At 44.6% G+C, this 14,229-nt stretch overlaps 1 protein-coding gene across 5 annotated transcripts in view; it reads left to right on the forward strand.

The window, feature by feature from the left end:
* Positions 1–14,229, forward strand: part of LIPE (lipase E, hormone sensitive type) — a 328,286-nt gene that overhangs the window by 298,614 nt on the left and 15,443 nt on the right. For 4 of the 5 annotated variants that reach the window (XM_082273587.1, XM_082273583.1, XM_082273585.1 and 1 more), the window contains exons 4-7: positions 1,935–1,961; positions 4,299–4,444; positions 6,914–7,096; positions 11,049–11,343. In XM_082273587.1, the coding sequence (XP_082129713.1) occupies positions 1,935–1,961; positions 4,299–4,444; positions 6,914–7,096; positions 11,049–11,343 (651 nt within the window). The remainder of the gene's footprint in view (positions 1–1,934; positions 1,962–4,298; positions 4,445–6,913; positions 7,097–11,048; positions 11,344–14,229) is intronic. The other variant, XM_082273584.1, reaches the window with a different exon arrangement.

A 14,229-nucleotide genomic window follows, 5' to 3' on the forward strand; every position in this document is an offset into this window, starting at 1 on the left:
CTTCTAATTTTTGGGTGTTCTACATTTGTCAATGCTGCCGCATTATGTAAAAGTATAAGAATAGTTTTTTACATTTTAAAATAGGGCGCCTTGACATTGGCCATCATTTTAAAGGGTGCCTTGAGATTGGCCATAATATTAAAGGGCGCCTTGAGATTGGGCATAATTTTAATGGTTGCCTTGAGATTGGCCATAATATTAAAGGGCGCCTTGAGATTGGGCATAATTTTAATGGGTGCCTTGAGATTGGCCATCATTTTAAAGGGTGCCTTGAGATTGGCCGTAATTTCAAAGAGTGCTTTGAGATTGGCCATAATTTCAAAGGGTGCCTTGAAACTGTCCACAATTTTAAAGGGTGCCTTGAGATTGGCCGTAATTTCAAAGGGTGCCTTGAGATTGGCCACAATTTCAAAGGGTGCCTTGAGATTGGCCACAATTTCAAAGGGTGCCTTGAAACTGTCCACAATTTTAAAGGGGTGCCTTGAGATTGGCCAAAATTTTAAATAGCGCCTTGAGATTGGCTACAATTTCAAAGGGTGCCTTGAAACTGTCCACAATTTTAAAGGGGTGCCTTGAGATTGACCGTAATTTCAAAGGGTGCCTTGAGATTGGCCACAATTTCAAAGGGTGCCTTGAGATTGGCCACAATTTCAAAGGGTGCCTTGAAACTGTCCACAATTTTAAATAGCGCCTTGAGATTGGCTACAATTTCAAAGGGTGCCTTGAAACTGTCCACAATTTTAAAGGGTGCCTTGAGATTGGCCGTAATTTCAAAGGGTGCCTTGAGATTGGCCACAATTTCAAAGGGTGCCTTGAAACTGTCCACAATTTTAAAGGGTGCCTTGAGATTGGCCGTAATTTCAAAGGGTGCCTTGAGATTGGCCACAATTTCAAAGGGTGCCTTGAAACTGTCCACAATTTTAAAGGGGTGCCTTGAGATTGGCCATAATTTTAAAGGGTGCCTTGAGATTGGCCATCATTTTAAAGGGCGCCTTGAGGTTGGCCATAATTTTAAAGGGTGCCTTGAGATTGACCGTAATTTTAAAGGGCGCCTTGAGATTGGCCATCATTTTAAAGGGCGCCTTGAGATTGACCGTAATTTTAAAGGGCGCCTTGAGATTGGCCATCATTTTAAAGGGTGCCTTGAAACTGTCCATAATTTTAAATGGCGCCTTGACTGAAAAAAGGTTGAGAAACTCTGCTGTAGATTATATGAAAATCCGATTAGTGGGAATAATCAATGCAACGTTTATTACAAAAAGCCTATTCATTGAACAGCAAATACATCTATGAATATGGATAGGATCTCTGTTGCATTAGGTTTCTTGTTGGGTGTCACTGCATGTCAGTTGTGTGAATCATTTTACAATCTATGTGTGTGTGTGTGTGTGTGTGTGTGTGTGTGTGTGTGTGTGTGTGTGTGTGTGTGTGTGTGTGTGTGTGTGTGTGTGTGTGTGTGTGTGTGTGTGTGTGTGTGTGTGTGTGTGTGTGTGTGTGTGTGTGTGTGTGTGTGTGTGTGTGTGTGTGTGTGTGTGTGTGTGTGTGTGTGTGTGTGTGTGTGTGTGTGTGTGTGTGTGTGTGTGTGTGTGTGTGTGTGTGTGTGTGTGTGTGTGTGTGTGTGTGTGTGTGTGTGTGTGTGTGTGTGTGTGTGTGTGTGTGTGTGTGTGTGTGTGTGTGTGTGTGTGTGTGTGTGTGTGTGTGTGTGTGTGTGTGTGTGTGTGTGTGTGTGTGTGTGTGTGTGTGTGTGTGTGTGTGTGTGTGTGTGTGTGTGTGTGTGTGTGTGTGTGTGTGTGTGTGTGTGTGTGTGTGTGTGTGTGTGTGTGTGTGTGTGTGTGTGTGTGTGTGTGTGTGTGTGTGTGTGTGTGTGTGTGTCGCCATGTTTGCTGTAATGTGATGGTTTCCCCTCTTCCTCCTCACTATGCTCTCACTGACAGCTGAGGGAGCTCTTGCAGCCTACTATGGTAAGTGCGCACCATGTAGAAAGCAACTAATTATAGATTTCTCTGCTTTTTGGTTTTTTTTGCTTTTACGGGGTATTCAGTCTATCGATATTTCAGTTTTGGGTGAACACTGATGAGTAGGATCGTACACGGTTGTTGTGTATCTCTTAGATTTCTGTTAAATGTCAAGCTTCTGTCTCAAGATACAACCACTAGAAGAAACTTGTTTCATTCTTCTTGATGTAGATCAGGGGTCCTCAAACTACGGCCCTCCAGCTTTTGTGGAACTACATATCCCATGAGGCATTGTAAAACTCTGACATTCACAGACATGACTAGGCATTGATGGGAACTGTAGTTTTTGAACAGCTGGAGGTCCATAGTTTGAAGACCCCTGATGTAGACCATCCTGCTCCAATAAATGGGGAAAGAGGTGTTTTATGACTTACCTGTGCTGCTGAAAACACTGCTCCCCCCCCCCCCATGCTTGTCATGTGACCAAGTGCCCCAGTATGGTCCTGCGATCTCTACTTGAGGAGCTTAGAGGTCATTCAGGCAAAGCCAGCCAATCAGCAGCTTTGTTTGAACCCTGTTCCTCTCATTCAGCTGAAATCACAGGACCGATGCTGCGGCAACAACAAGACCACACCCAGAGCACCATTTCTGCAAGAAAGGTCATATTATCATTGGCTCTTTTGGGGTCATTGCTACGGTCATGTGATCTCTGCTTGAGGAGCTTAGGAATCTGTCAATTAGGCAAAGGCAGCCAATCAGCAACTCTGGTTGAACCCTGTTCCTCTTATTCAGCTGAAATCACAGGACCGATGCTGTGGCATTAGGTAAAGGCTCCAACACAGGACTAGGCCCAGAGCACCATTTCTGAAGAAAGGTCATATTATCATTGGCTCTTTTGGGTTCATTGCTACGGTCATGTGACCTCTGCTTGAGGAGCTTAGGGATCTGTCAATTTGGCAAAGGCAGCCAATCAGCAACTCTGGTTGAACCCTGTTCCTCTTATTCAGCTGAAATCACAGGACCGATGCTGTGGGATTAGGTCAAGTCACCAACACAGGACTATGCCCAGAGCACCATTTCTGCAAGAAAGGTCATATTATCATTGGCTCTTTTGGGGTCGTTGCTACGGTCATGTGATCTTTGCTTGAGGAGCTTAGGGATCTGTCAATTAGGCAAAGGCAGCCAATCAGCAACTCTTGTTTATTAAGGGTTAATGTTTATTTTCCTATTGGACACCTTCCTTGATTTTTGACCGACTTGAACACACCACCTTTCCCCTAGTGTTATGTATTCATGTTAATTGCAATTAGGTATGTACTGCCCCTAGTTTTGTACATGCTATGAGGAATGCATAAAGCCGAAACGCGTCTGTTCGTAATTTTGTCACTGCGATCCATGCTGGAATAAAGAATTTTATTTGGAAGAAGGCTTTTCATGTGCCGGCTTTATTCATATAACATTTAGTTTGGACGTTCAGCCTGAGCACCGACACTTAGCTCTTTATCTTCTCACAGTGCGGCGGAGCTAGGGTGAGTTGTTGTCATCAGCAACTCTGGTTGAACCCTGTTCTACTCATTCATCTTAAATCTCAGGACAGATGCTGCGGCATGTGGTCAGGTGACAAACACAGAACACCGCCCAGAGTTCTGTTTCTGCAGAAAGGATAATGTCATTGGATCTCTTACTGCATTTGAAGGAGATGGGACATCCGGACCGGAGGGGGGGGGGGTTATTAGAGATCCACTTTATTCTAACTGTGAATGAATGGAGAATCCAGCATTAATAATCACATGGCTGCATAATCCTGTACACCGGACTCACAAGGAGTTCACTGGTGTTAAGCAGACAACACAACTTTACCCTTAAAAATGCTCAAAGTAAGCAAAGGCAACAACATATTGCCAGGTCCGATGTTGGTAAGATGACGTTCTTTTTACAGCTGCACTCAGCTTTCATATTCATCTTCTGAGAGCTTTTGGCTTTGGGTGGAAAGTGACCTTCCACAGTCCTGCTGCAGTCAGTGAGTTGCTGAATTTGTCACCCTATACCAGTGATGGCGAACCTTGGCACCCCAGATGTTTTGGAACTACATTTCCCATTATGCTTTAATACACTGCAGAATGCATGAGCATCATGGGAAATGTAGTTCCAAAACATCTGGGGTGCCAAGATTCGCCATCACTGCCCTATACTATGACCATCTTACAGTCCTATTAGGACTATAACTGGGACTATAGATATACAGTATCTGACAGATGATCTCCTGTACCTGGCTATATTGCAGTATGTGTAGCAGCAGGCAGCTGAGTGGGTTTTAATTTAACGTGTCGTTCTCCTATGTAGGTATAGCCGCCAGCTCCTTTTTCATAAGTGGAAGATACGCCATTGACCCGGAGCTACGAGGAGCAGAATTTGAAAGGATAACTCAAAACCTGGATGTCAGCTTTTGGAAGTCTTTTTGGAACATCACAGAGATGGAATTGCTTACGGTGAGTAAAAAAAAAAAAACAATGTTTCTCTTACGTCCCCTGACAGTCACCGCCCACTCATACAGTCTTCACCAATGGGTATTGACCTCTTATCCATAGGAGCAAGCTAGGCATGGATAAGAGGTCAATACCCATTGGTGAAGACTGTATGAGTGGGTGGCGACTGTCAGAGGACTCAGAGAAAGGAATTTTACGGTAAGATTTTACAAAAATTCAGTTTTAACCACTTCAGCCCCGGAAGGTTTTACCCCCTTAATGACCAGGCCATTTTTTGCGATTTGGCGCTGCGTTACTTTAACGGAAAATTGCGCGGTCGTGTGACACTGTACCCTAATACAATTGATGTCCTTTTTTTTCCCACAAATAGAGCTTTCTTTAGGTGGTATTTGATCACCGCTGCGGTTTTTAGATTTTGCGCTATAAACAAAAAAATAAAAAGCGACAATTTTGAAAAAAATTCCATATTTTTTACTTTCTGCTATATAACATTCCCAATAAAAATGTTTTAAAAGTTTTAATTTTTTTATCAGTTTAGGCCAATTTGTATTCTGCTACATACTTTTGGTAAAAAAAAAATCCCAAAAAGCGTATTTTAATTGGTTTGTGCAAAAGTTATAGCGTTTGCAGACTACGGGATAGATTTTTGGACTTTTTTATTTATTTTTATTAGTAATGGCGGCGATCTGCGATTTTTAGCAGGACTGCGACATTGCAGCGGACAGATCGGACCCCTAACTGACGTTTTTGACACTTTTTGGGGACCAGTGACATTACTACAGTAATCAGTGCTAAATAATATGCATTGTTACTGTATAAATGACGCTGGCAGAGAAGGGGTTAATATGGGGGGTGATAAAAGGGGTTAAATGTATGCCTAATATGCTTACTGACTGTGTGTGTGTGGGAGGGGAGGGGGGTTCTGTGACAGGCTCAGAGAGATCGGGGTTTCAGCCTAGCTGAAACTGTTGATCTTTCCCTGCCTGTCTGATAGAAGATCTGGCTGCTTTGTTTACATAAGCAGGCGGGTCTTCTCTGGGTTTTCTCGGACGATCGCGGGAGGGCAGCGGCAATCGCCGCCGCTCCTCCCGCGGCCTGCCTCCCGTGCAGCCGAGACCACATGCACTCCAGTCACGTAGTACTAAGTGACTGGACGCAGCCAAGCCGCCCTGCCGCAGTAAAAAGGCGGTCGGCAAGTGGTTAAGGGCTGGTTCACCCCAGATGCAGTCCTAGATTACGCAAGTGTGGTGCATTCCAGTCCAGTCAACAAAAGTAGAAAATCTTGAATTATTTTCTGTATGGAACGCATCTGGAATGCAGCAGAACATAAAAAGTGCTCCAGAACACACATGTCCTCTATTGAGAAGAAGAAAAAGGGGGGGGGGGGCGCAACAACAAAACACTGCAATGTGTCAAAAACGCACCAAAATGAGCAAGAAGAATTCCTTCTAGAGCGAAGAAATTGTGGTATGAACCAGCCCTAAAGTAGAACTATGGTCTTCCGTCCGCAGAGGAAGTAAGGTAAGTATATTTTCTTTAAAAACAATGTAAGTGGATAAAAAAAAAATTTGGATTATCCAATTTTTTTTCAGGTAATTTAGAGCAAGCAGAAGGGGAAAAGTGCATTTTTAGGGTGGAACTCCACTTTAAGTGGATAAAGTCTAAAAGTAGTATAATGTCATGTATGGAAATTGGGTGCAGAGTAATTATCTATCCAAAATGAGTACCGGCACAGTCCCCTATAAATTAAATGCCAAAAGTAAACCAAGTCTCACAGGTAGAGCCCTGTAGGCGAGGAGAATGGGGATTTAGGAGAATGGGGATTTTAATCTGCCCAAAAGACTAGCAGTTAGAAAAAAATACAAATTCTAAAAATATTTAAATTTTTTTAAAGACAAGATAGTAAAAACAGCATATGAAAATACAATATCTGGAAGGTGTATTGCAGTGCATCCTACAATGCAATGGATTGACGCGTTTCACCCATACTTAGGGCTTCCTCAGGATCCAGATGTGTAGCAGGCTTTCTTTAAAAAGTATATATACACCCTCAAAAAAATACCTAACTATAATCAGCCATGCCACAGAGTCTATAATGGTATACTCAAAAATATGCAGAGCATATACGCAGGAAGGAACTCGCACCCCCCCCCCCCCCCAAATGAAAGTAAGCGCAATTCAACCATATGTGCAAAAACCACAGGGTTCAAAAAACATTAAGTGGCGAAATATCATCTACGGTTAAAGCTAGATATCCAATAAAGAGAAAATATTCATATCATTATAGGGAGGAATCGCACTGCTCAGCATCCATGCTGACAGCAAGCTGGCCAAAAAAGTATAATACTTCATGTATTTTCTATTTCAGTTAATTTTTTTTATTTTGAGATTTTTTTTTTTCTTTCTTTATGTGGATGTGTATCTGTTTTTTTTTTTTTTTTTTCATAGAGTTTTTCCTTTTTTCTTTTACAGTCTTTGGTTGGAATCGGAACAACAGTCCGCATCAACAAGACCCTTTCTGTGCCTCCTGAACCTCTGGAGATTCCACTGTCTTCTGATCCTCAGCTCAACGTCACCATAAGCCCTCCTGTAGCTCATAGTGGACCAGGTCCCGTTAACATGCGTCTCATCTCTTACCAGCTGCGTGAGGGCCAGGTCAGTGACTGCGCATCGTCTCATGACTGCTGTTTGAACATGAAATTACTTGTAGTGTACAAAGCCGTAGAGGAGTGTAGAAGCTGTATAGGATTTTCCTGCTTAACGTCCAGGCCACTTTTTTCAACTTGGCACTGCGCGACTTTAACTGACTATTGCGCGGTCATGCAACGCTGTACCCAAACAAAATTTACGTCCTTTTTACCCCACAAACAGAGCTTTCATTTGTTGGTATTTGATCACCTCTGCGCTTTTCATTTTTTGCGATAATAGTAAAAAGCAAAAATGTTGCGAAAAATTTACATTTTCTACTTTGACAGTTAAAAAATATCCAATATCAATTTTTGTCATATATTTAGGCCAAAATGTATTTAGCTACATGTCTTTGACAAAAAAAAAACTCAATGAGCATATTTTTAAAGCCAAAATGTTGCTTCTGCAAAAACTAAAGAGTGAAACCCAGGGTGCTGAAAACAATAAACGTGCAAAGTCTTACACACACACTCTGCGACTCATCAGGGGGTGTCAGACTGCTGCAGAGAAACCACTGCTTCCACACAGAGAGAGCAGTGGTCTTCTCCCAGCCAAACAAAAACATCTTTGGAAGTTTACCATTTTCAGCACTGATTTTAACAGTTTAGGTTTGTTGAAGGTAGAGTTGATTTTTAGCTTGCCTGCAGTAAATCTGTGAACGGGAGGTTCACAGATTTACTGCAGGCAGGTGGGCAGCACAGGCAGGCCAGGCAATGCGCCTGTTCGTTGCCGGTTTGCCTCCCGGTTTGGGGCGCACATGTGCATGCCCCCTGCCGACCCATGCTGTGATTGGACACAGCACAAGTTTGACAGCTGAATTTAGCGAATGATTTTGGCTGAAGTCTGCTGATTAGCTGTGGCCCATCACACACAGAGTTCTGTGTTCATAAAAACACAGAACTGTGTACTAGTGAACGACCGATATCGTTTTTTTAATGCCGATACCGATATTTTGGTCATTGGATATCGGTATTGGCTGATATTTTCGGACATTTAAAAAAAAAAAATAATAATTTTTTCAAAGGTACTGTTGTGGAGGGATCTGGGGATCTAAAAGACCCCAAACCCCTCCTCTGCAATTAAAAGCATTAAAAACGCCAAGTTTGACTGTTTTGAATGCTGTCATTTTTTTTAATTTGTCGCCAGTACCCGGAAGTGAGGTCATGACATCACTTCTGGGTTTTTTACATGGAGACCCGATCGGAGTCGAATGCGGCTTTGATTGGGTCTTCTCTTCGGCGGCTGTGCAGGTAGGATGCCCGGGTCTCCCGGTGGAACGGGAGACCCGGGCGAGCCGCAGAAGACGGCGGGGGGAGTTAAAAGTCCCCTCCCGATCCTTGTAATGACAGCCGAGCGGCTTCTCAGCCGCATTGGTTTGTCATTACAAGACAGCTGACTGTCGGCTTTGGACGCCGGTACCGGGGTGATGACTCTAGCTGCAGGGATCACTCCGGTACAACACTTTCCCGAAATATCGGTAACCTCCGGGGCCGATTCCGATATATCGGGGAAAGTGCATATCGGCCCCCGATATATCGGTGTTGCCGATAATCGGTCGATCCCTACTGTGTACTGTGAATAGCGATCTGGCTGTGTCTTCTCTCTTGTGTAAACAAAGTGGGCGGATCTCCTAAGTGACAGACAGTGACAGATTGCAGGGTTCAGCATAGCTGAACCTGCGATCTGTCCTTGTGTCACTCAGTCACCTCCCCCCACACATGTCAGTAAGCACCAGGCATACATTAACCCCTCCCTCTCCAATAAAATTAACCCCTTCCCTGCCAGTGTCATTTTTACAGTAACAGTGCATATTTATAGCACTGATTACTGTAGTAATGTCACTGGTACCACCAAAAGTGTCAAAAATGTCAGTTAGGGGTCCGATCTGTCCGCCGCAATGTCACAGTCCCGCAAAAAAAATCGCACATCGCCGTCATTACGTGTTAAAAAAAAAAACCCACCAAAAATGACAGAAATCTTTCCCTTAGTAAGTAAACGCAATAACTTTTGCGCAAACCAATCAAAATACGCTTATTGTGATTTTTTTTTTTTACCAAACATAGGTAGCAGAAAACAAATTGGCAAAAAATTTTACAAAATTTTAATTTTTACATTTTTTGGGGGGGGGGAATTTCATATAAAAAAAATTTGAAAAATATTGTTATTTTTTTCAAAATTTACGCTCTTTTTTTGTTTATAGCGCAAAAAGTAGAAATCGCACAGGTGATCAAATACCACCAAAAGAAAGCTCTGTTTGTGGGGAAAAAAAAGGTCATAATTTCATTTGGGTACGGCGCAATTGTCAGTTAAAGTCGCACAGTGCCGAATCGCAAAAAGTGGCCCAGACGTAAGCCAGCAAAATCCTCCGGTGGTAAAGTGGTTAAAGTTGCAGCAACTTCAAAGTAGTCCCTGCACTACTTTGGCCTGATTTTAGGCCCCTTTCACACTTGTACGACTCCAAAGTTGCACCGACTTTGGAGTGCAACTTTGGTGCAACTTTGATGCATCTTTGACGCAACTTTGGATGGGTGCAACATGGATACGACTTTGGCTTTGACCAGTTTTAATGGACAACTGTTGCACACAAGTTGCATAGATAGTATAACAATTTGGTATGACTTTCATGCAATTTCTGAGGGTTAACATTGAAGTCTATGGCCATGAAGTTGCATGAAAGTCAGACCAAAGTAGTGCGTGAACTACTTTGAAGTTGCTGCAACTTTAAGTTGCACATATATGAATGGTTATCATTGAAAAAAATGGGGAACAACATGTCGTGCAACTCTGATGTCCAAAGTTGCATGACAAGTTGCACAAGTGTGAAAGGGGCCTTAATGCGTTTTGAGGTCCAAAGACGTAGGCATTGCTTCAAGCCCAGTCAAAATTGCGGTAAAATCGCAAGTGTAAAAATTCACAAGTGTGAAAGGGGCCTAACTCTCTGGTGGCAAACATGCAGGTTGGGATGTTAAGGCCCCGTTCGCACCTGAGCGGTTTTCAGCTTGCAAAATGCTCAACTCTGAAGCTCCCACAACGCCCAACAAACAAAAACTCCATTCATTTCAATGGCCCCTGTTCACATCTGAGCGTTCTGTCATCTAAAGCAAAACGCCTGAATCTCAAAAAAGTACATGAACTTCCTTTTGACAGATTGCAAGCGTTTTTTGCCCCCATAGACTTCAATAGAAGCGCCTGAATTTAGCAGAGGAACTCTCGTAAAATGCTTGTAAAACGCTCAAATAGCAGCTCTCCATCCCTTATTTCCTCTCCCACTCCTCCGCCTAATGTTTTCTATTGGCTAAACAAAAGCATCTGAAGCCTCAAAATACTTGTAACATTAAAAAAGCTTAAAAAAAAACAAAAAAAAAACCCGCCAGTAAATCAATATGCTCAGGTGTGAATGGAGCCTAATGGCACTTTTCCACTGCAAGTACCGGCTCGGCTCTACTCGGCCCTGCTTGGCCCGGTTTGCTTTTCCACTGCTGGTACCGCATGGTACGGTGTTGGAACGGTTCGGTACGGTTTGGTATGGTTTGCTTTTCCACTAAAGTAGTACTAAAGTTAAGTGGGTGGGATAACGATTCTCTGACCAATCAGTGGCTAGTAGTGACTGCATGCAAAGGATTGTGGGATATGGTACCTCTTGGAACCACAACTGAGGTGGTACTGAGAGCCGTACCGTTCGGTTCCATGTAGTGGAAAAGTGCCGCCGTACCGTACTGAACCGTTCCTACACCGTACCATGCGGTACCAGCAGTGGAAAAGCACAAAAGCGAGCCGAACCGTTCGGTTCCATGCAGTGGAAAAGCGCCATAAGTGTTCCTTGGGCAGCCCATCTGAAAACATAAGGAAGAGACCCATCTTAATCCAAATCTATACCTGCACTCTGACAATCTGTTTAACACACTCATGTTTATTTCAGGAGAGCGAGGAACTAAACGCCTTCACAAAACCTGAAGGTCCTCTGAGCCTTGACCTTCGACTCCGATCTCGCCCGGCCCCTCTCTCTCCAGACCTGATCGTCCATTTCCACGGAGGAGGATTTGTAGCCCAGACCTCAAAGTCGCATGAGCCCTACCTGAAAATTTGGGCTCAGGAGCTTGAGGCGCCCATCTTGTCTGTGGACTACTCTCTTGCCCCAGAGGCTCCTTTCCCAAGAGCTCTTGAAGAATGTTTCTATGCCTATTGTTGGGCATTGAAAAACTGTCAGCTGCTGGGTCAGTACACACTTCATTTGACTTCTATATTTATCTGATTTCAGTAAACATCTCAATTTTTATTGTTGTTTGAACTACGGTAAGTGGATAAGGGTTGGAACCTCTTTTGGGTTTTTATTATTGTCCCCTTGAAATAAAGGGGAGGGAGTTCCCTCACCTTTTTTGTCCCAGTAGTTCGTTCTTCGTCTATCTAAAACTTCGGGGAAAAATAATCTTTGTGCTTTAATAGAAACACTAGCGATTCAGGGTCAAATGCAGATTTTAACTTTTTTTTTTTAAATATATTATGCTTATTTTATTTACAACATTTTCCACATGTCAAAGGGTTTCCAGAGAACTGGGAATTATTTAAGACCGTCCCGCAGTTGAAGCTTGCTTTCTCATATTGAAGCCTTAGACCTGGGGTCGGCAACCCGTCGATCACGATTTACCCGTCGGGTAGATCACAAATATTGCTTGCTGTGCCGATCCTCTGCTGCCTCCACCATGCTTATCTTCACTGCAGAGCAGAGAGCAAGAGGTAGCTCAGTATTGGATGGAGGGTGGGGTTGGGAGGTGCCTCGGTTTACCTTTCAAGTTAACCAGAAGGTGATTGGTTGCTAGGACACCGGGCGGTCCTAGCAACCATTCACCTCCTAGGTAACTTGAAAGGTTAACTTCTCCGCTCTGCTTTACACATGCTGTCAGGTAGGAGAGTGCTACCTACACAGTGCTGTGTGTTTGTGAAAGGGGTGAAGGACACTACTTTGGGTGGGGGTGGGGGGTAGAGAGGCAGATGAAACTACAGTGGGGAGAGAAGGAGGGTAAAATGAAGGGGGCAGAGGACACTGCAATGGCTGGAGGGGGAAGTCAGAGGACACAACAGTGGGGGAGTGATATGAAGGGGGCAGAGGACACTGCTATGGGTGGAGGGGGAAGTCGGAGGACACTAGAGTGATGTGAAAGGGGCAGAGGACACTGCTGTGGGGGGGTTGAAGAGGCAGAGGACAGTACTGTGGGTGGTAGGGGGCAGAGAACACTGGGGGGTGCAGTGAAGGGGGGCAAAGGACACTACTGTGACAAAGTTTTCTTCATGCCCTCTTTTTTATTGGGGGGATTGATATGTTTTTTTTTTTGTTAGGGAGACGCCCCTCCTACACATGCATGTGAACATTTGACCCTTTTCCTTCTGTCTTTTACACCTCCCAGTTCACCAAAGACGCTTCCCTTTACATTAAAGGACCAATAGGAAGCCTTGGGAAGTGGGGGAGGCAAAACCAGGCCAATATAGGCCATCAATTGGCAAGCCCTTTAACCACTTTACCACCGGAGGATTTTGCTGTCTTACGTCCAGGCCACTTTTTGCAATTCGGGGCTGTGCGATTTTAACTGACAATTGCGCGGTCGTGTGATGCCGTACCCAAACGAAATTTACGTCCTTTTTTTCCCCACAAATAGAGCTTTATTTTGGTGGTATTTGATCACCTGTGCGATTTTTACTTTTTGCGCTATAAACAAAAAAAGAGCGTTTATTTTGAAAAAATAACAATATTTTTCAAATTTTTTTTATATGAAATTCCCCCCCAAAAAAATGTAAAAATCAATTTTCTCTTACGTCCTCCGACAGTCGCCGCCTCTTCATATTCGTCACATATGGGGTATTAGACTTTGCTCCGAAGGAGTAGCTAGGCAACAGAATATGTTAACAATAAAGCTTTAACATATCCCACCCTCAAGGGGTGGTCCCCTCAGTCAATACCCTCCTACTTCCTGCAACCATATCTCAGTTTTAATGTCTAGCTTGTCAGGAGTGGCTGGCTCTCTCTGTGCTGGGACTTTTTGTCCCAGACTCTTTCTTCTTTTTGATATTTTGTTTGAGTTTTCTCTCTACCTTTACTTAGCTGTTATTTTTGTCAGCATTAGTTAGTTCTTCGGACGAAGAGGATCATGCGGACTGGGTCTCGGGCTGATCCCCCTGGTCGCAGGTCGTGGGTCAGTGGCTTCCCAGTCTGCCATCGAGCGTTCAGCCAGGTAACGCTCCTGGCACGGTGAACGACCCATCCCTGTTCGGTGCAGGGATGATTGGTGAGGTGGCTACCTCACCGGACGCTGTGCGGTTTCTGAACCGCCATTGTGTGCGTCTTGAGTAGCGACTCTCCCTGCCTCATGTGCAGCGGCTTGTTCGCCTGTGCGGGTTCCCCACGCCATGTGAGGTAAGTGTATCTATGTGGGGACCTGTCTGTCTGGGGGGGTCTCAGTCTGGGACTGTGTAACCTGCCTTTAATCACACTGCTTGTCTCCCTATCTCTCGGCTGCATGCTGTGGGCTGCAAGGGGGGGGGGGAGCTGTATGACACTGAGTATGTCAGGCTGGGCAGTGTGAGGAGCTGTGTGCTGTGGGGCATGTTTTTAGTGGCATGTTGGGGCATATACAGCGATCGCTGCGGCGATCTAACATGTATCCATTTCATGGGATGATATTGTGTGTGATTTTATGCACTGTGGAGCGGCGATTTCGGCGCCAAACGGCGCCATTTTACCGGCGCCCGCTCCGGCCGCATGGTTTACATGCACGGCGGCCATTTTCTTGTAGCCTCCATAGGCTTACATAGAGCGCCCTGGCAGCATCACTTCCTCTCTCCTGGAAGCACCGATCGAGGCAGCAGCAGCAGCGGAGTCTCCTCAGGTTTTATCCTTCTATTCCTGTGTTCCATTGCCTGTATTCAGTCTGTATATTCCCTGTGGGGGTCTCATTGTGCCTGAGTGTGGTGCGGTGGGCTGCGCTTGCCGCGCTTGCTGTAAGGGGGCAGTTAACCCTTGGTTGTCTGGCATACAGGGGCAATGGATTCTCAGGAGGGCAAGTTTCCCACAGTCTTGGTGGAAAGCCAGGGGACCGCTGTTTCCCCCC

This window comes from Pelophylax lessonae (genome assembly GCF_965119305.1).
Source record: "Pelophylax lessonae genome assembly, chromosome: 12".
Lineage (NCBI taxonomy): Eukaryota > Metazoa > Chordata > Amphibia > Anura > Ranidae > Pelophylax > Pelophylax lessonae.